The sequence below is a fragment of the Oncorhynchus keta genome, chromosome 4 (genome assembly GCF_023373465.1).
Source record: "Oncorhynchus keta strain PuntledgeMale-10-30-2019 chromosome 4, Oket_V2, whole genome shotgun sequence".
Lineage (NCBI taxonomy): Eukaryota > Metazoa > Chordata > Actinopteri > Salmoniformes > Salmonidae > Oncorhynchus > Oncorhynchus keta.
The window spans coordinates 49,784,082-49,805,633 of NC_068424.1; the positions used below are offsets into that span (position 1 = coordinate 49,784,082).

The 21,552-nt window shown below is 45.1% G+C and overlaps 1 protein-coding gene across 3 annotated transcripts in view; it reads left to right on the forward strand.

The window, feature by feature from the left end:
- LOC118376527 (protein phosphatase Slingshot homolog) overlaps positions 1-21,552 on the forward strand; it is a 24,649-nt gene continuing 3,097 nt past the window's right edge. The window contains exons 1-16 of one of the 3 annotated variants that reach the window (XM_035763245.2): positions 1-179; positions 674-834; positions 3,620-3,657; positions 5,098-5,287; positions 6,837-6,952; positions 8,331-8,399; positions 16,484-16,549; positions 16,764-16,946; positions 17,032-17,125; positions 17,492-17,620; positions 20,076-20,122; positions 20,291-20,437; positions 20,614-20,814; positions 20,883-21,072; positions 21,196-21,306; positions 21,427-21,525. In XM_035763245.2, coding sequence (XP_035619138.2) covers positions 787-834; positions 3,620-3,657; positions 5,098-5,287; positions 6,837-6,952; positions 8,331-8,399; positions 16,484-16,549; positions 16,764-16,946; positions 17,032-17,125; positions 17,492-17,620; positions 20,076-20,122; positions 20,291-20,437; positions 20,614-20,814; positions 20,883-21,072; positions 21,196-21,306; positions 21,427-21,525 — 1,728 coding nt within the window. In that variant the 5' untranslated portion in view covers positions 1-179; positions 674-786. Of the gene's footprint in view, positions 180-673; positions 835-3,619; positions 3,658-5,097; positions 5,288-6,836; positions 6,953-8,330; positions 8,400-16,483; positions 16,550-16,763; positions 16,947-17,031; positions 17,126-17,491; positions 17,621-20,075; positions 20,123-20,290; positions 20,438-20,613; positions 20,815-20,882; positions 21,073-21,195; positions 21,307-21,426; positions 21,526-21,552 lie in introns of those variants that run through there. The other 2 variants (XM_035763250.2, XM_035763256.2) reach the window with 2 other exon arrangements.

The following is a 21,552-nucleotide window of genomic DNA, read 5'->3' on the forward strand; positions in this document are numbered from 1 at the left end:
TGTAGATTGCTTTTCTTTGCCGATGTCTTCCTTGTTCTATGAAATAGTAAACTCTCCATTAATTTGGATATCAGAGTGCCGCATAACTTTTGCCAACGCGAAGGATTAAAAAATACATATATCCAAGATCACTGCATGTGAGGGAGAAGCATCGGAAGGAGGCATTTGGTCGGAGGCAGGTAAAAATAGGAACTTTTGCTCTTTCTTTAACGTTTTCTCTTTCACACTTGTTTTTAGTTAGCTAGCATGGATCAGTTGCCTATCCACTGTACGCGCTAACAGCTTGTTGATTTGCAGACGATCAACAGCAGATTATCCACTCAAACTGAGTTGATGCTTTACATGTTTTCCATATGACATCTAGCATATGAATGAACTTCATGCTCTAGATTCTCAAATGCTGCTATTTTTCAGAAACGTCTAGGCAGTTAGCCACATTGTTTCATTGTAGCAACATTCTATTTATGTTGTAGATGTACGCTCGGCCGCAGTGCAGCGCGCATTCATTTCATCACCATACGTGGTCGTTGTGAAGGAATGCTTTGCATATCTTCCATCAATCAATGCCTATAACGTTACATGTCATTTTGTGTCTCCTCCACTATCCATTGTGTCTGCGGATAATGTGACTTTATAAACTGGTATTTAATCATCAGCTCCAACTTCGTTCCAGATTTGTGTGAATACATCCATCCTATAGCCTCCACGCCCACACATTTGAGGGGAAACCGCTGCTTCTCACTCGCCTCTTGTTTTGATCCGTGAAAAACCGAGCGGTGCCTTGCCATGGCTCTTCTGACCCTGCATCGTTCGCCGTCCATCTCCACCGCTCCGGTGAGTTTCCCGCGAGCCCCACACATATCTCAACGCAGCTTTTACTGGCCTCTTATTTTCCATGGCAGCGCCTTCACCTCACGTCATATAACGCTCTGTTTTACAGTGTGCGATTCGATACACTGGCCAAGCCTGCTATTGCCTATGATCCAGAATCCATTTGCTTTGGTTAATGAACAACAGTCTTTGCCTGAGGCTGTCCAATAACCTGCTTGGTGTATTCATTTGCGATGTCATCATCACAGCATTGTAGATTGTTGGTAATGTAAAGGGTATTTGATGCTATCTGGTAGCCAAGGCAGTGATTTGTATTGACAAGCAGCGATGACATAACTAAGTAGAGGGCAAACATGTCATAAGCTGTGTGATATATCACAGAGTATCCCTCACCACCACACTGACAGGGTTTCAAATGATAACCCTCCATTCTTGTCGTGCTTTCACTTCTCTTTAAACAGTTAGAGCAACTTTAACAGGCTAATTTAAACTGTGTTGCTTCCAAGGCCTCGCTGGTATGTTACGAGTGTGTCGCCTGATGTTTTGGCAATCTCGCTTTTGTTTTCCCAGCTTCCCCGGACAGGCAGACATAACGTTGCCTTCCTCCGTCCCCCTGCATACTACTACTCTGTCATCTCTACTACTGTTAACTCATCTCTTCCTTTCAAACCCTTAACGCTCCTCTCCAGCCTACCCTCTGTGTCTGTCTTGACATGTCAGTTGAATAACAGGTATTGTGTGATGGATTTTCATGAAGTTTTATCCATAGAATGGTCTTTTGGAAGAAAGATGTTTGACATTTTGGCAATTCCACTATAACTGAATGATGCTGACAATGACTTTTCACTTTAAAAGTATGACAAACAAAAACCATTGATTCCAAAGTTAAACAAACCATACAACTATGCAGAATGACTAGTTTTCACAATCAACATATTTACTCAAAGAACCGGTGTAAAATTTGGTAACAGAATGACACTAAAATCTCCCTCAGTTTTATGTGACCACCTACCAGTTGAAGTTTGGACATCACAGCAGAGTACAGCACAGTAAAGTATAGCTCAATACATAACAGTATAGTAAATTATACTGTGCTCTAGTAATGTACTGAACTCTACTGTACTGGCATAACTTGTGAAACAGACATCTATGATTGGTTCAGATTTGGACTGACAAATTTCAACCACTTTTCAATATCCGGTGTGGGCATTTCCATGTAAAAAGCCCCATAAGCAATGTAATCCATAGAATGTTCCCTTTTCCATACTTGACACAAATTTGACATTTATATCTAAAAGCATAGTTGAGAAATAATTAATGGAAGTTAGAATATTTTATATTTTGGCCTTACCCACACCTCCTTTAAGACTCCTTAATTTTTCATCTGAATCTGTCACAAAGGAAAAAATTGGTGTTGTATGAAGCTTTACCGCTTGCTCTGTAATATGAGGAATATTTAAAGTTATGTAACAATTTTTATTCAATTAAATAAAAATGTATTTGTCACATACACATGGTTAGCAGATGTTAATGCGAGTGTAGCGAAATGCTTGTTCTTCTAGTTCTGACAGTGCAGTAATATCTAACAATTCCCCAACAACTCCTAATACACACAAGTCTAAAGGGGTGAATGAGAATATGTAAGTATATGGATGAGCGATGGCCGAGCAGTATAGGCAGGGTGCAATAGATGGTATAAAACACAGAATATACATGTGATATGAGTTAAGTAAGATATGTAAACATTATTAAAGTGGCATGTAGGCAGCAGCCTCTGAGTTGGTGATTGCTGATTAGCAGTCTGATGGCCTTGAGATTGAAAAACAGCTTCTGTCTCTCAGTTCTCTCCCTGTCTCCCTATCGTCTCCCTATCGTTGTAAATGCAAATTTTACTCTTGATCCTGCTCATGATTTCAGTACATGGACACTGAAATACCCACTTCTCAATGCCACATGACTGGTTTTAGAGATGAAATAAATCCCTTATTAAATCTGAAGAGGGTTGTCACTCTGTAATCAGCAGACTTCAATATGTGACACAAGATGGTCTATTTAATAGATTATAGATTAAAAAGTCAATTGTTTATAGCCTGGGCCCAGATCTGTTTGTGCTCTTGCGTTATACATTGCTGTCATTGTCAAGTGAAGTTTGGCAAGACAAACAGACAGGGAGTTGGCATGATGGCACAAAATAACTGGCGCTAAGGCAGTGGCGGATGTCAAGCTCTCAATATCAAGTTTTGCATGGACCCCCTAGTCATTTCATGTTGGGGCCCTATAATTTGTACACCGGACATCATTAGTCAATCGCGTTGTTTAACATGAAAAAAATGCAAAATAACTCATGCCATTAGACACCTACAAGTGATTTGCATACGAAACATCCCAGTTATGGTTCTTTGTATTTTTTATATATATATATTTAATACAAAATTTATCCCCAAACATTTGATGACATGTATTTGGTTCACATACCTCACTGAATTGTTACAATGTATTTTTTTGTGGGGGGGTGCAAAGATTGTAAGCAAATACTGTCCAATGGTTAGAGCAAGGATTTGGAGGCGTGGCTTATTGGGGTGCATGTCTTTCAGTCAGTTATTTTTGGTCACCTGTACGTGTGAATGTCTTTCCAGTTCATCTGGTCTGTTGACTTTGTTGCTCTTCTGATTTACGTTGGGGGTCCACTGATAAATCTAGTACGGGCGGGCCTGTGACGATGTAGTTACGCCACTGGGCTAAGGAGTTTGTTAGTAAATTAATCATCATTCATATCATTTTTTTAAAGGATGAAAGCATCCCAAGAAGAGGGAGACTTCAGAAAAGGTAGATTAGTGGGGGTTTTTGGGTTGTGAATTTAATTTGTATGTACAGTGCATTCAGAAAGTATTCAGACCTTCCCCTTTTCCACATTTTTTTTACATTACAGCCTTATTCTAAAATGGATTTAATTTTTTTAAAATCCTCATCGATCTATACACAATAACCCATAATGACAAAGCGAAAACAGGTTTTTAGACATTTTTGCACATTTATTAAAATAAAAAGCAGATAACTTATGTAAATAATGTTTCAGACCCTTTGCTATGAGACTTGAAATTGAGCTCAGGTGCATCCTGTTTCCATTGATCATCCTTGAAATGTTTCTATTAACAGTCGACAGTGCATGTCAGAGCAGGAACCAAGCCATGAGGTCGAAGGAATTGTCCGTAGAGCTCCGAGACATGATTGTGCCGAGGCACAGATCTGGGGAATGGTACCAAAACATTTCCGCAGCATTAGAGGTCCCCAAGAACACCTTGGCCTCCATCATTCTTAAATGGAAGACGTTTGGAACCAGCAAGACACTTCTTAAGAGCTGGCCACCCAGCCAAACTGAGCAATTGGGGGAGAAGGATCTTGGCCAGGGAGGTGACCAAGAACCCTATTGTCACTCTGACAGAGCTCCCAGAGTTCCTCTGTGGAGATGGGAGAACCTTCCAGAAGGACAACCTTCTTTGCAGCACTCCACCAATCGGGCCTTTGTTAGAGTGGCGAGACGGAAGCCACTCATCACTAAGAGGCATTGACAGCCCGCTTGGAGTCGCTAAAGGTCTCTCAGACTATGAGAAACAAGATTCTCTGGTCTGATAAAACCAAGATTGAACTCTTTGGGCTGAATGCCAAGCATCACGTCTGGAGGAAACCAGGCACCATCCCTATGGTGAAGCATGGAGGTGGCAGCATCATGCCGTGGCAACGTTTTCAGGGACTGGGAGACTAGTTAGTATCGGGGGAAAGATGAACGGCGCAAAGTAAAGACGGATCCTTGATGAAAACCTGCTCCAGAGCGCTCCGGACCTCCGACTGGGGCGAAGGTTCACCTTCCAACAGGATAATGACCCTAAGCACACAGCCAAGACAACGCAAGACTGGCTTCGGGACAAGTCTCAATGTCCTTGAGTGGCCCGGCCAGAGTAAAGTGTCTGAAAACATAGGTACATTTGATAATTCAGTTTTTTTAATATACATTTGTTTAAAAAAAAATAGTTTAAAAAGAGAATTCTAAAAACCTGTTTTTCTGTGTCATGGGGTATTGTGTGTAGATTTCTGAGGAAAAATAACCGTTTTGATCCATTTTAGAATAAGACTGTAACGTAACAAAGTGGAAAAAGTCAAGGGGTCTGAATACTTTCCGAATGCACTGTATTTTGGATGTGGTCATATGGAAGTTTGATTGCAAACATCTTTCAAAGTAATAATTCAGTCTTCCATCCTCCAAAACAGAGAGAGCTTTGCTCTGGTTAAAGGGGCCGTCCTTCTCCTGGAAGAGGGGGAGGGGGAGGGGCCACATGAAGAGACGTCGCCCAATCACTCCCCTTCACCCCTGAAGCTGGGGGGCGGAGCTTCAGACACACAGCACAGACAGCTGCACGCCATGGTGTCACTACTAAGACCAGAGGACACTATCAAACTGGTGAGACCTGTCAGCAGTCACATGCCCAGAGGTAGAATGTATAGAATAAGCATACAATGGAAAGGACAGGCAGTGTGTGAAGAACTGGGTTTAAACTTGGGTCATCTGTAGTCTGCACACCACAAAGCTGTGTTAGTGCTTAGATAATGCCTGGGCATCAGCAAGTCTTCAGGTCTCAGGCAAGGTTACTTATCACTGTTGTGTGGTTCACCAAACCACCTTTGTTACAATAGCATGACTAGACCCGGCGTGATGCCTGGAGCACTCCGCAATGTCATGTTAAAAGCTTCTACTAATGGGTCACATTCATGTAATGCGTTTCACTAGGTCTCAAAGTTCCTTTTACATTATATAAAGTATGGTAACTCACCCGTGTACACCTCCAACATGTAACATCCTAGCCTGGTGGTCCCAGATCTGTTTGTGCTCTTGCCAACTCCATTACTTATTATCAAACCAAACCTGTTTGGCATGACAAGGTGTTGGCGTAATAGCACACCAGACTGGCACTCGGGCTAGTAACATCCACCTACACGTATATAGTGAACAAAAAGGACTAACGCATGTTGCGTTTTATACATCTTTCTTTCAATGAGCTGAAATAAAAGATTCCAGAAATGTTCCATACGCACAAAAACCTTATTTTTCTAATTTTGTGCAAAAACTTGTTTTACATCCCTGTTAGTGAGCATTTCTACTTTGCTGAGATAATCCATCCACCTGACAGGTGTGGCATATCAAGAAGTGGATTAAACGGCATGAGCATTACACAGGTGCACCTTGTGCTGGGGACAACAAAAGGCCATTAAATGTGCAGTTGTCACACAACCCAATGCCATAGATGCCTCAAGTTTTGAGGGTGCGTGCAATTGGCATGTTGACTGCAGCAATGTCCATCAGAGCTGTTGCCACAGAATTGAATGTTCATTTCTCTACCGGAAGCTGCCTCCAGCATCGTGTCGTAACTGACTTCAATGGGCAATTGCTCACCTTTGATGCCACTAACACACTGGAGAAGTGTGCTCTTAACGGATGAATCCCAGTTTCAATTGTACCGGGCAGATGGCAGACATGTGGGCGAGCAGTTTGCTGATGTCAACGTTGTGAACAGAGTGCCCCATTGTGTGCCTCAGATGTGTCACACACTGAGCATGTTTGGGATGATCAATGTGTACGACAGCATATTCCAGTTCCCGCCAATATTCAGCAAGTTCGCACAGACAATCAACAGCCTGATCAACTGTATGTGAAGGAGATGTGTTGTGCTGCATGAGGCAAATGGTGGTCACACCAGATACTGACTGGTTTTCTGATCCAGGCCCCCTACTTTTTTTTAAGGTACCTGTGATGAACAGATGCATATCTGTATTCCCAGCTATGTGAAATCCATAGATTAGGGCCTGTAACTCAGTAACATCTTTGAAATAGTTGTTTATTTGTGTTCAGTGTATAAATGCCCTTTACCCCTCTCTCAACCCTACCTGTACATGTCATCCCTTATCCCTCCTTTCTCTCCTCCCCTCTCTCTCACCTCCCTATCTCCATGCAGGCGGTGAGGTTGGAGTCAGTGAGTCCAGTCAGGGTACGGTATCTGATCATAGTCTCCACCTTCAGTAACAAACAGGAGAGCATTCTACTGGGGATGGACTTCCCCGACACAGACAGGTGTGTGTGCTGTTATCGTTGTTTCAGTAGAGAGGTGTACTACGGTTGTTGTTTTTTACCTTAGACCTTTTGCTGGGCGGTATTCCGTATTTACGATATACCGGTACTGATGCACGTACCGGTTTAGGTTTTTGCTTTACCTTCTATAACGGTATTTGAATGTTTGGTTTGTTAAATGTGATACGCCGTGTGTAACGTCCATTTTTATAGTTCGCTACTTGAGTCAACGCTCTCCTCTCTCTCTCTCTCTCTCTCTCTCTCTCTCTCTCTCTCTCTCTCTCTCTCCATGCCGATTTCCACACAGACCTAGCCATGCCTCCTGTCACTAAAGGAGCGCATTTGTTGGTCCTCGACCACGAGACATTTGTATTCAGTCTGCATGGTCACAATGCAGCAATGTTGATGACAACGATACTGTTTTCACTTTCCTTCATATAAATCCATTAGCGTTCTATAATTACACTTAGTTTGCGCTTCTTACATCTACAAACAGCATGTTTGTCTTAGCAAGTTGGGCCTGAATCTTGTTTGCCGCTAATCGCTAGTTCGTTAGCTGGCTAGCTAACTAATAAATGTACTAAGTCAGAGCAAATGTAATTAGCTATATAGCCTGATAATACCAGTGATGGTGTAGACCTAAATCAGCATGTTGTTTGTACAACCGTTATCGTCTAAATCTAGGAGGAATATGCAAAGCATGAAAATGTTAGCTACATGAAGTAGCTAAGAGAAAACATTAAATGTAGACAAAGATTATAGGGTCCCCTAGTGAACACTTATCAACACTTTGGTTCATAACCTGTCACAATAACTCCCCCCTGGCATTTTCATTCGTTGTCATATCAAACAACACTGTATTCAAAGTACCCACTATACTACTCTAACTAGATAATTAGAATAATCATTCAATTTCCATAATTCAAAACTTAACCCAAGTGTTTTTGCTCTAAATCGTAAGTGCAATATTTGGTTAAAAATAATGGCTAGATTGTTTGCCCATATCTTGCAGCCCTACATGGCAGTGTGGAAATGATCTCAAATGGATGCAGAAATTGTTGAAAATAATTGTTGTTTAATTGAACAGTATAAAACAATCAGTATGGAGAAAGACCCATTGAAATAACTTAGAATGTATGTGTTGCTGCAACCCTAGGATTACGGCACTACTCAAAGCAAATGTAGAACTTTTATTATTCAAAAACATAAAATACCATCATACAGTCCAATTATAAAATACTGTGATATATTTTGGCATTATCGCCCCGCCCTACCTTAGACCAGTCTAGAGAATGACTTGCGTTGACAGAAAATACATCTAGTAAATGTTGCCAAATGTTAAGAAAAATGTATTAAAATGGTCTGTCTCTGTTTCTTTCAGATGTCAGTGTACTATCGGTCTGGTTGTGCCGGTATGGAGCGACACACAAGTGTATCTGGACGGAGATGGGTAAGAGTTTAAAAACGTGTTGTGAGTGAAAGAGAAAGATGGAGGGGTGAACTGAAAGAGTCAAATGAGGAAGCTAGGAAGTAGTTAGCTGAGCCTGTGCCACAGCACGGTTGGCCTGGCATCTTGCTGGCTGGCCAGTCATGGTAATACCAATGAGTAATCCCTTTCTGTTTATGTACTTTGATGATTCTCATTCTGTTTCTGTCACTATGTCACCCCTTAGGGCAACACTTAAAACGTCTGCATTCACTGCATAAGGACTTCCTAATCAAATCCAATAACATTTTTATTTGTCACATCGCTGAATACAACAATGCAGACTTTACCATGAAATGCTTACTTACAAGCCATTTCCCAAAAATGCAGTTAAAAAGTAAGACGATTAACAAATAGATAAATAAAATAACAATTACGATGCTATATACAAGGAGTACCGGTACAGAGTTAGTGTACTGGGGTATGAGGTAGTTAGGGTGATTAAGGTAATATGTACCTGTATGTTTGGTTAGGTGATAGATTGAAGTACATGTAGGTAGGAGGTGAGAAATAGAAAGTCCGGGTAGCCATTTAATGAACTGTTCAGTCTTATGACTTTGGGGCAGATGTTCAGGAACCTTTAGGTCCCAGACTTGGCGCTCCGGTACCGCTTGCCGTGCGTTAGCAGAGTGAACGGACTGTGACTTGGGTGGTGGGAGTCTTTGACCCTTTTTAGGGCCTAACTTTGACACTGCCTGGTATAGAGGTCTTGGATGGCAGGGTGCTCGGCCCCAGTGATGTACTGGGCCGTACGCAAGCAGTTGCCATACCAAGCGGTGATGCAGCCAGTCAAGATGCTCTCAGTGGCGCAGCTGTAGAACTTTTGAGGATCTGAGGGCCCATACCAAATCTTTTCAGCCTCCTGAGGGGATGAGGTGTTGTTGTGTACTCTTCATGACTGTATTGGTGTGTTTGGACCATGATAGGTCCTTAGTGATGTGGACACCGAGATCCCTGTCTCGAACTGCGAGGAGTAACTGCGTAACCTACTTTGCCAGCTACCATGACAAAGACCAAAGCCGGCGGGATTACCATTGAGGACAGTGATGTGTCTATCACAGGTGAAGGATCTTTTAAACTAATAAAAAAATAGTTATACAAGCAGTTGTTACATCAAGAAAATAGCTTCAAGTGTTTTTGTCCAAATACTAATAAAATAATGGACAACCTGACCAGAGAGGTCCAGGACCTGAAGAACAGTTTGCAGTTCTCCCAGGGTCAGCTCGGTGAGTTCAAACAGGAGAATGGCAAGAGCACAGCAATCTGTATCATTGAGAGAGGACATCTCTTCTGTGTGAGAATCCATGATAACAATGACAGATAAATCTCGAGGGACAATCGATGTGGAACAACATGGTTGTGGACGGAATTGCAGAAGATTGAGGTGGAGCGCTCCCACGGGACTGGAAAACCCACCGAGTTTGTGAGGTTCAAGGACAAGGTAGCTGTTCCGGAAAGAGCCAAGAACTTGAGAGGAACGTATATCTTCCTCAACGAGGACTATCCTGAAGCTGTGCGCCAGAAGAGGAAAGAACTGATCCCACCCCATGAAAGCTGCCAGGGTACATGGGGACATTTGCTTACTTTCGCCATGACAGGCTCATTGTCCACTCTCACCTCCAGAAGCCTGGAAGGGATGAAAGCCAAGCCTATGGGTTCGTAGCTTCAACCCCACCGCACACACACACCAATTGATAAATGGACTACTAAATTTGTAGTATTCTTGCTTTGTCTGCTCTTTTCAGTATTATGTCTATCTCTGATAAGCTACCCAGGAAAGGGCTGAAAATAGCCCCTATTAATATATGTTGCCTTGGAAATAAAGTTCATGAAATCAATAATTTGCTAACATCAGATAACATTAATATATGAGCCATTTCTAAGACTCCCTTAGATAATGAATGTGATGATAAGGCTGTAACATCTATAGAGACCGAAATGCTTATGGGGGACGTGTTGCTGTATATATTCAGAGCCATATCCCTGTAATGCTTAGAGAAGCTCTTATGTCAAGTGTTATTGAAGTGTTGTGGTTGCAGGTTCACTTGGCATCTAAATCCTTTTATTTTCGGGTGTTGCTATAGGCCACCAAGTGCGAACAGTCAGTATGTAAACAATATGTGTGAAATGCCTGATAGTTTATGTGATGTAAACAGAGAGGTCTACTTTCTTGGGGACCTGAAATATTGACTGGTTTTCATCAAGCTGTCTGCTCAAGAGGAAGCTTCTCACTGTAACCAGTGCCTGTAATCTGGTTCAGGTTATTAATCAACCTACCAGGGCGTTTAAAAACACTACAGGAACAAGATCATCCACATGTATCGATCACATTTCTACTATTACTGTAGAACTTTGTTCTAAAGCTGTACCTGTACCCATTGGATGCAGTGATCACAGTATAGTGGCTATATCCGGGAAAGCCACAGTTCCAACAGCTGGGCCTAAAATAGTGTATAAGAGATCATACAAAAGATTTTGCTGTGACTCTTATGTGGATGATGTAAAAAAATATTTGTTGGTGTGATTAATGAGGAGCATCCAGACGCTGCACTTGATGAATTTGTGAAATTGCTTCTTCCAATTATTGATAAACATGCACCGGTTAAGAAACTGGCTGTTAGAACTGTTAAGGCTCCATGGATTGAGGAATTGAAAAACGGTATGGTTGAAGAGATGGGGCAAAGGGAGTGACTAATAAGTCTGACTGCACATCTGACTGACTGATTTACTGAAAATTAAGAAATTGTGTGACTAAACCCAACAAAAATAATAAACTGTATTATGAAGCTAAGATCAATTATATCAAGAATGATGTAAAAAAAAAAAAAAAATTATAATTGGAGTACTTTAAATGAAATGATGGGTAGAGAGACATCCAACTCCATCTTTCATCGAATCAGGATGTCTTATTCATCACAAAACCATTTGATGTTGCCAATTATTTTAATGACTACTTTATTGTCAGTGGGCAAATTTAGGCAGGAAATGCCAAACAACGAACAGTGAACCATCCTATTCATGCATTAAAAAAACTAATGATGAAAGAAAAGCATTGCAAGTTTGAATTTTGCAAAGTTAGTGTGACAAACCTCCTGGCATTGACAACTTAGATGGAAAGCTACTGAGGATGGTAGGAGTGACTATAGAGTCAGCTATCTGTCATATCTTTAATCTGAGCCTAGAGGAGTCTTTGTCCTCAGGCCTGGAGGGAAGCCAAAGTAATTCCGCTACCCAAGAGTGGTAAAGCGGCCTTTACTGGTTCTAACAGCAGACCTATAAGCTTGCTGCCAGCTCTTAGTGAACTGTTGGGAAAAAATAGTGTTTGACCAAATACAATGCTATTTCTCTGTTAACAAATTAAGACTTTCAGCATGCTTTTATAGAAGGGCACTCACAAATGACTGATGATTGGTTGAAATAAATAGATAATAAGAAGATTGTGGGAGCTGTACTGTTAGATTTCAGTGCAGCCTTTGACATTATTGACCATAACCTGTTGGTTAAAAAACTTGTGTTATGGCTTTTCAACCTCTGCCATAATGTGGATTCAGAGCAATCTATCTAATATAACTCAAAGGATTTTCTTTAATGGAAGCTTCTCTAATGTCAAACATTTAAAGTATGGTGTACTGCAGGGCAGCTCTCTAGGCCCTCTACTCTTTTCTATTTTTACCAATGACCTGCCACTGGCATTAAACAAAGTATGTGTGTCCATGTATGCTGATGATTCAACCATATATGCATCGGCAACCACAGCTAATGAAGTCACTGAAACCTTTAACAAAGATTTGCAGTCTGTTTTGTAATAGGTGGCCAGTAATAAACTGGTCCTAAACATTTCTAAAGCTAGGAGCATTGCATTTGGTACAAATCAAGTTCTAGACCCCGGTTGAATCTGGTAATGAATGGTGTGGCTGTTGAACAAGTTTGGGAGACTAAATTACTTGGCGTTATCTTAGATTGTAAACTGTCATGGTCAAAATGTATAGATTCAATTGTTGTAAAGATGAGGAGAGGTCTGTCCGTAATAAAGAGATGCTCTGCTTTTTTGACACCACACTCCAAAAAGCACGTTCTGCTGGCTCTAGTTTTGTCAAATTTTTGTTATTGTCCAATGCTGCAAGGAAAGAACTAGTTAAGCTGCCGCTGGCCCATAACAGAGTGGCACATCTTGCTCTTCATTGTAATAAGAGGGCTGATATAAATACTATGCATGCCAGTCTCTCTTTGCTAATAGTTGAGGAGAGACTGACTGCATCACTTATTTTTATAAGAAACAAATGGTTTGCATAGTCAACTTACACACAACTCTGACACACACACTTACCACATCAACATGCCACCAGTGGTCTTTTAAGTCTCCAAATCCAGAACAAATTCAAGAAAGGGTACAGTATTATAGAGCCATTATTGCATGGAACTCCGTTCCAATCTCATATTGCTCAAATAAACAGCAAACCTGATTTCAAAAAGCAGATAAAGCAACACCTCACGGCACAACGCCTCTCCCCTATTTGACCTAGAAAGTTTGATATGTAGGCTGTGAGTGCCTTAAAAAACATGAATGTAGTTCTGTCCTTGAGCTGCTGTTGTCTAATGTTCTGTATTATTTCATGTTTTGTGTGGACCCCAGGAAGAGTAGCTGCTGCTTTTGCAACAGCTAATGGGGATCCTAATAAAATACCAAACTTAACGCTCTCGACCATCTTCACTACAGACCCGTCGATGTGAATGGGGGCGTGGCTCGGCCCTCCGTTTTCTGTAGTCCACGATCAGCTCCTTTGTCTTGCTGACGTTGAGGGGGGAGTTCTTGTCCTGGCACCACATTGCCAGGTCTCTGACATCCTCCCTGTAGGCTGTCTCATCGTAGTCGGTGATCTGGCCTACCACCGTCGTATCGTCGGCAAACTTAATGATGGTGTTTGAGTCATGTGGGGGTAGGCAACAACACATCCGCCACGCTGGCCCTCAACACGCACCCCTGAGGGGGCCCTGGGTTGAGGGTCAGCGTGGCGGATGTGTTTGTTACCTACCCCCACCATCTGGGGGCGGCTTGTCAAAGTACAGTATCCAATTGCAGAGGGAGGTGTTTAATCCCAGTGTCCTTATCTTAGTGATGAGCTTGGATGGCACTATGGTGTTGAATGCTGAGTTGTAGTCAATGAACAGCATTCTCACGTAGCTGTTCCTTTTGTCCAGGTGGGAAAGGGCAGGGTGGAGTGCAATAGAGATTGCATCATCTGTGGATCTGTTGGGGCGGTATGAGAATTGGAGTGGGTCTGGGATGATGGTGTTGATGTGAGCCATGACCAGCCTTTCAAAGCATTTTCATGGCTACAGATGTGAGTACTACGTGGCGATAGTCATTTAGACAACTTACCTTAGTGTTCTTGGCCACAGAGACTATGGTGTTCTGCTTGAAATGTGGGTATTACAGACGGGGTCAGGGAGAAGTTGAAAATGTCAGTGAAGACACTTCCTAGCTGGTCAGCGCATGCTCTGAGTAGGCGCCTGTTTTATGGTTTGTCAGAGGGCGTAGCAGGATTTTGTTTATATATATATAAACTTCTGGATATGTTCCGCTCCTTAAGTGGCAGCTCTAGCCTTTAAGCTCAGTGCGGATGTTGCCTGTAATCCATGGCTTCTGGTTGGGATATGTATGTACGGTCACTGTGGGGACTACGTCATCGACACATTTATTAATGAAGCTGGTGACTGATGTGTGTAACTCCTCAATGCCATCGGATGAAACCTGGAAAATATTCCAGTCTGTGCTAGCAAAACAGTCCTGCTTCATCTGACCATTTCCGTATTGAGCGCGTCACTGGTACTTCCTGTTCTGAGTTTTTGCTTGTAAACAGGAATTAAGAGGATGGAGTTATGGTCAGATTTGCCAAATGGAGGGCGAGGGAGAGCTTTGTATGAGTCTCTGTGTGTAGAGTAGAGGTGATCTAGAGCCTCTCGTTGCACACGAGACATGCTGGTAGAAATTACACTACCGTTCAAAAGTTTGGGGTCACTTAGGCATGTCCTTGTAGTTTGAAACGACAGATACATTTTTAAAAATTGAATGGAATATCTACATAGGTGTACAGAGACCCATTATCAGGAACTATCACTCCTGTGTTCCAATGGCACGTTGTGTTAGCTAATCCAAGTTTACCATTTTAAAAGGCTAATTGATCATTAGAAAACCATTTTGCATTTATGTTAGGACAGCTGAAAACTGTTGTGCTGATTTTAAATAAGCAATAAAACTGGCCTCCTTTAGACTAGTTGAGTATCTGGAGCATCAGCATTTGTGGGTTCAATTACAGGCTCAAAATGGCCAGAAACAAAGTACTTTCTTCTGAAACTCGTCAGTCTATTCTTGTTCTGAGAAATTAAGGCTATACCATGCGAGAGATTGCCGAGAAACTGAAGATCTGGTACAACACTGCACTACTCCCTTCACAGAACAGCACAAACTGTCTCTAACCAGAATAAAAAGAGGAGTTTGGAGGCCCCGGTGCACAACTGAGCAAGAGGACAAGTACATTAGTGTCTAGTTTGAGAAACAGACGCCTCACAAGTCCTCAACTGGCAGCTTCATTAAATAGTACCCGCAAAACACCGGTCTCAACGTCAATAGGGAAGAGGTGACTATGGGATGCTGGCCTTCTAGGCAGAGTTCCTCTGTCCAGTGTCTGTGTTCTTTTACCCATCTTAATCTTTTCTTTTTATTGGCCAGTCTTGGATATGGCTTTTTCTTTGCAACTCTGCCTAGAAGGCCAGCATCCCGGAGTCGGAACACAGGAGCGATGGTTGCTGACAATGGCCTCTTTACACCTATGTAGATATTCCAGAAAAAAATGTGCCGTTTCCAGCTACAATAGTCATTTACAACATTAACATCTACTCTGTATTTCTGATCAATTTGATGTTATTTTAATGGACAAAAAATATGCTTTTCTTTCAAAAACAAGGACATTTCTAAGTGACCCCAAACTTTTGAACGGTAGTGTAGGTAAAAATGTATTTGCAGTAAAATCCCTGGCCACTAGGAGCGCTGCATCTGGTTGAGCATTTTCTTCTTTGCATATGGCCAAATGTTGCTCGTTGAGTGAGGTCTTCGTGCCAGCATCAGTTTTTGATGGTAAATGGACAGCTACGAAAAATATTGATGACAACTCTTTTGGTAAATATTGTGGTCTACAGCGTATCATGAGGTAATCTAACTCCGGCAAGCAAAACCTTCCTTAATATTAGAAATCACCTACCCATCAACAGCTGTTGACCAAGAGACAAACTCCCACTCCCCTCAGATTACTAGACACAGCTGTTCTGTCCTACTGATGTATAGAAAACCAACTAGATTTATATTTTCCATGTCCTTGTTCAGTGGCGACTCAGTGAAACACCGGCTATTACAGTTCTAGAGATCACGTTGATGTTCGCCAATAGAACACAGGCTAATGGTGACTTATCCAGAGTCGCCGTCACAGTTTCGTTTAGATATCCTGCACAGCGACTTCTGTAGCTCCGCTTCCTCGCAGTGACCGGGGCTAGTCTGGGATGAGCATTATGTCCTTCGCCTCCGATTCGTTGAAATAGAACTCCTCATCCAAGTTGAGGTTAGTAATCGTTGTATTCATGTCCAGAAGCTCTTTTTGGTCATATGAAAATAACAGCTTTTGTCTCTTCTGGTGTGTGGTGGGAATGTGTTACTTTGTTGACCTGGGTGTGCAGCAGTGTCAGCTCAAGGGAGAAGATTCTGTTTACCACAGATCTAGGATCAGATTACTCCAATCTTACCCAGGAATAAGAAACCACGTTAAGTTGATGTTGTAGCCCTGTCTTGTTCTGCTGTAGAGGTAATAGGGCTCACATGCTGTCTCTGTGATGTCTCTGTCACACCATGACTCTCTCACACCCACTGACTGGGTGTCTGCCATTTGCAGGATCATACCTTCACACTGCGATGATCCTCTCTCACACACACACACCATCTGTCTTGCACTCCTTCTCTCTCAATCTCCCCCCCTTTTTTTCTTCTTTCACCTTCTCAGTGGTTTCAGTGTCACATCGGCAGAAAAGACGAGAATCTTCAAGCCTGTTTCCATACAGACTATGTGGTAGGTTTTATTCCATCCTGTTTCCATACAGACTGTGGTCGGTTGAATATTGTCTGACAAATACAGTAAACACACACACACAATACTCCCTTTCAGTACTGTAGTAGGATGACCTAAAACCTCTACGCTTTCATCCATAATGGCCTTTTCTGAATTTGCGTCTTTTGCCTCCTTCCACTGTGTAGACCCTGATGTGTGTCTCCGCTGTCCCCAGGTCAGTGCTGCAGGCGCTGCATGGCTGCTGCGAGCGGGCAGTGAAGGGGTCAGTGATCCCAGGCTGTGGGCTGGACTGGGCCCAGTACTACTACGGTCATGTGGAGTCTGACCGCCTCTGTCTCAACGAGTGGGGAGCCATGACGGGCCTGGAGTCAGTCAGGAGGGATAGCGCCGGGCAGAGGTGTGTGTGTGTGTGTGTGTCAGCTCAATGTGGAAGAGGATGCAGGTAGTCATACTCTGTCTCTCTCGGTCTTGTCTGTATGCAGCTCGACAGAGAGGGTGTCTGTGGAGCGGCAGATTAAAGAGGAGCTCCGAGACATCATGAGAACAGAAGACCTAGAGAATATCACCTCCAAACAGGTACCACGGAGGGAGACCGATGGAGATGGAATATAATACACTTCAAGAAATAAGCCCGATACTTGTCAAGGTCACAGGCGAATGGAATAGTTGCCACAAGTGGCTGAAATGCAACCCGAAGTAGATCACTTGATAGAATTGATCACAATCCATCTGGTAATATACAGGGAGTCTATGGCCTAAATGACTTGTAGAGTCTGTGTCCGTATCTATGACACCTTATCTCTAACACAAGCCATTTATACCGGTCAAGTCAGAACCAGAGCTCAATAGTTTAGTTTAACCTCATGGTTGGATTGAATGCTCATTGGGAGCAAACATGGCGTCGTGCTGTTGTTCGGTTGGCCATCCTCCTCCTTTCTCCAGGTCCGCAGTGCCCTGGAGACCAGGATAGGCATGGACATGAAGAACTACAAGGAATACATCGACAACGAGATGATGGTCACCATGGCGCAGATGGACAAGCCCTCCAAAATATTTGACTACTTGTTCCTGGTGAGTCCCATCTGACCCTTGCCCCTAACCACAGATCTGATCAGCTTACCCAATCCCAAATCCCTAACCTTGATCACGAGGAGCGGTAAAAAGTACTGTACCTCCATTCATTTCGATGGGTTGCTTTAGACGAGTCTCGTGACACTTGTGGGGGTCGTAGAGCGGTCATATTGTAGGCCAAACCATTCGAAATGCTGGAGACGTTTTTGTGAGAAGACCGATAAGATGGATAAACAGCGTTGTAGCTCTGCCACTTTCCACCACAGACACGGAAGGGCGACAAGGGGCGGATGCAGGGGATTGAGACGCGGAAGGGCGACAAGGGGCGGATGCAGGGGATTGAGACGCGGAAGGGCGACAAGGGGCGGATGCAGGGGATTGAGACGCGGAAGGGCGACAAGGGGCGGATGCAGGGGATTGAGACGCGGAAGGGCGACAAGGGGCGGATGCAGTGGATTGAGACGCGGAAGGGCGACAAGGGGCGGATGCAGGGGATTGAGACGCGGAAGGGCGACATGGGGCGGATGCAGGGGATTGAGACGCGGAAGGGCGACATGGGGCGGATGCAGGGGATTGAGACGCGGAAGGGCGACATGGGGCGGATGCAGGGGATTGAGACGCGGAAGGGCGACATGGGGCGGATGCAGGGGATTGAGACGCGGAAGGGCGACATGGGGCGGATGCAGGGGATTGAGACGCGGAAGGGCGACATGGGGCGGATGCAGGGGATTGAGACGCGGAAGGGCGACATGGGGGCGGATGCAGGGGATTGAGACGCGGAAGGGCGACATGGGGCGGATGCAGGGGATTGAGACGCGGAAGGGCGACATGGGGCGGATGCAGGGGATTGAGACGCGGAAGGGCGTCATGGGGCGGATGCAGGGGATTGAGACGCGGAAGGGCGACATGGGGCGGATGCAGGGGATTGAGACGGGGGAAGGGCGACATGGGGCGGATGCAGGGGATTGAGACGCGGAAGGGCGACATGGGGCGGATGCAGGGGATTGAGACGCGGAAGGGCGACATGGGGCGGATGCAGGGGATTGAGACGCGGAAGGGCGACATGGGGCGGATGCAGGGGATTGAGACGCGGAAGGGCGACATGGGGCGGATGCAGGGGATTGAGACGCGGAAGGGCGACATGGGGCGGATGCAGGGGATTGAGACGCGGAAGGGCGACATGGGGCGGATGCAGGGGATTGAGACGCGGAAGGGCGACATGGGGCGGATGCAGGGGATTGAGACGCGGAAGGGCGACATGGGGCGGATGCAGGGGATTGAGACGCGGAAGGGCGACATGGGGCGGATGCAGGGGATTGAGACGCGGAAGGGCGACATGGGGCGGATGCAGGGGATTGAGACGCGGAAGGGCGACATGGGGCGGATGCAGGGGATTGAGACGCGGAAGGGCGACATGGGGCGGATGCAGGGGATTGAGACGCGGAAGGGCGACATGGGGCGGATGCAGGGGATTGAGACGCGGAAGGGCGACATGGGGGCGGATGCAGGGGATTGAGACGCGGAAGGGCGACATGGGGGCGGATGCAGGGGATTGAGACGCGGAAGGGCGACATGGGGCGGATGCAGGGGATTGAGACGCGGAAGGGCGACATGGGGCGGATGCAGGGGATTGAGACGCGGAAGGGCGACATGGGGCGGATGCAGGGGGTTGAGACGCGGAAGGGCGACATGGGGCGGATGCAGGGGGTTGAGACGCGGAAGGGCGACATGGGGCGGATGCAGGGGGTTGAGACGCGGAAGGGCGACATGGGGCGGATGCAGGGGGTTGAGACGCGGAAGGGCGACAAGGGGCGGATGCAGGGGGTTGAGACGCGGAAGGGCGACAAGGGGCGGATGCAGGGGTTGAGACGCGGAAGGGCGACAAGGGGCGGATGCAGGGGATTGAGACGCGGAAGGGCGACAAGGGGCGGATGCAGGGGATTGAGACGCGGAAGGGCGACATGGGGCGGATGCAGGGGATTGAGACGCGGAAGGGCGACATGGGGCGGATGCAGGGGATTGAGACGCGGAAGGGCGACATGGGGCGGATGCAGGGGATTGAGACGCGGAAGGGCGACATGGGGCGGATGCAGGGGATTGAGACGCGGAAGGGCGACATGGGGCGGATGCAGGGGATTGAGACGCGTAGGGCGACATGGGGCGGATGCAGGGGATTGAGACGCAGCCCATGTAAAAATAAAACAACAGAGATCTTTAGTTTAAACTGACATTTTGTTTGGGATTTTTAAAATGATGTTACTTAGATTGACGCACCAGTGCGTCAATGGACTCTAGGGGATTTAAGTTGCGAAATCTCCTCAGGGATGATCATCACAGGAAGTGTGCTATAAGAGTTGGTCACATGACTCGAGCCTAGTGTTTACAGCTGGTAAATAGAAAGCTCTGACCTTCCTCTCCAGGCTGGTGAATTAGGCTCTGTGTGTCTGTCTTTTAGGGCTCTGAGTGGAATGCTGCCAACTTTGAGGAGCTACAGAAAAACAAGTAAACCTTTAATGTACTGTGTGTGTGTGTGTGTGTGTGTGTGTGTGTGTGTGTGTGTGTGTGTGTGTGTGTGTACTTGCTATTGACTTGTATAAGGTGCGTAAGCAAACGAGCAAGCCAATGTGTTGTTGTTGCTGGGTAACTAAGTGTCTGCCAATGACATTGCAGTGTGGGCTACATCCTGAACGTGACGCGGGAGATTGACAACTTCTTCCCAGAATCCTTCAGCTACATGAATATCAGAGTGTACGACGTGGAGGCTACAGACCTGCTGTCACACTGGAAAGACACATACTCCTTCATCAACACAGCCAGGTAGTCTCACCATGCTCTCACTCTTAGACCTTCTCCCTGCATTGCACTGTAATTATATGGACTTTAAGTCGTACAGTCTAATCTAGAACATTGTGCCTCCCTGAATAAGCAAGTGAAAGTCTCAACTATGGCACTGTTCATTTTAGTCATACAATGATGACCCATCCCCCCTATAGGCAGAGTGGCCAGGCGGTGCTAGTGCACTGTAAGATGGGCGTGTCTCGCTCTGGTTCCACGGTGGTCGCCTACGCCATGAAGCAGCAGCGCTGGCCCTTGGAGGTGGCTCTGTCCTATGTCAGGGAGCGCAGGCCCATCGTCCAGCCCAACGACGGCTTCATGAAGCAGCTCCACACCTACAGCGGCATCCTCAACGCCAGGTTAATTAACGTGTGTGTGTGGGTGTAACCTATCACAGCCTGTATGTTTACTGTACCCTCCATTCCAGTCAGCAGCGCCACAGCGCTCTCTGGAGGTGGAAGTCACGGGCAGAGAAGGAGCAGCGAAAGATTGAGAGAGCGCAGTCTGCTGCTTCACACAACAATGAGGAGGAAGAGGAGGAGGAGAGCGAGGAGGAGGAAGAAGAAGAAGAGTTAGAGAGTCCAGATGAAGTTGATGAGGCAGATATAGAGATGAAGGTTAGGAAATATTTATGGTTAGGATGATATTGTCAAGATCCAGATACATTTTATTTTGTGGCAATTTTATTATATTTTTAATTATTTGAAGCAATCATAAATCTCTGTCCCTCGCTTGACCAGGTACTTGAAGAGCCTGCCCACAAGTCTGAGACTAACCCAGAAGCTCCACCCACAGAACCGGCTGCTCCATCCACAGAACCGTCTGTACCCAATCCCTTCATCACTGTACAGGTGGGCGACCTCTCTCACAAGTGTAGTGACATGACAATACCTTCTCTAACATTTATATTACACTGAATCAATGTCAATGTCAATATCCATCTCTAATACCCTCCCTGCCATCCTCTCTAGGTGGCTTCTCACAGCCCCAGTCGCAGTGGCAGGATGAACCTCTTCTCTCTCATGCAGTCCATCAACGAACTGGAAGACGAGGACCTAAGGAATGAACAGGTAAAAGACGGGGCAGGAGTGAAAGGG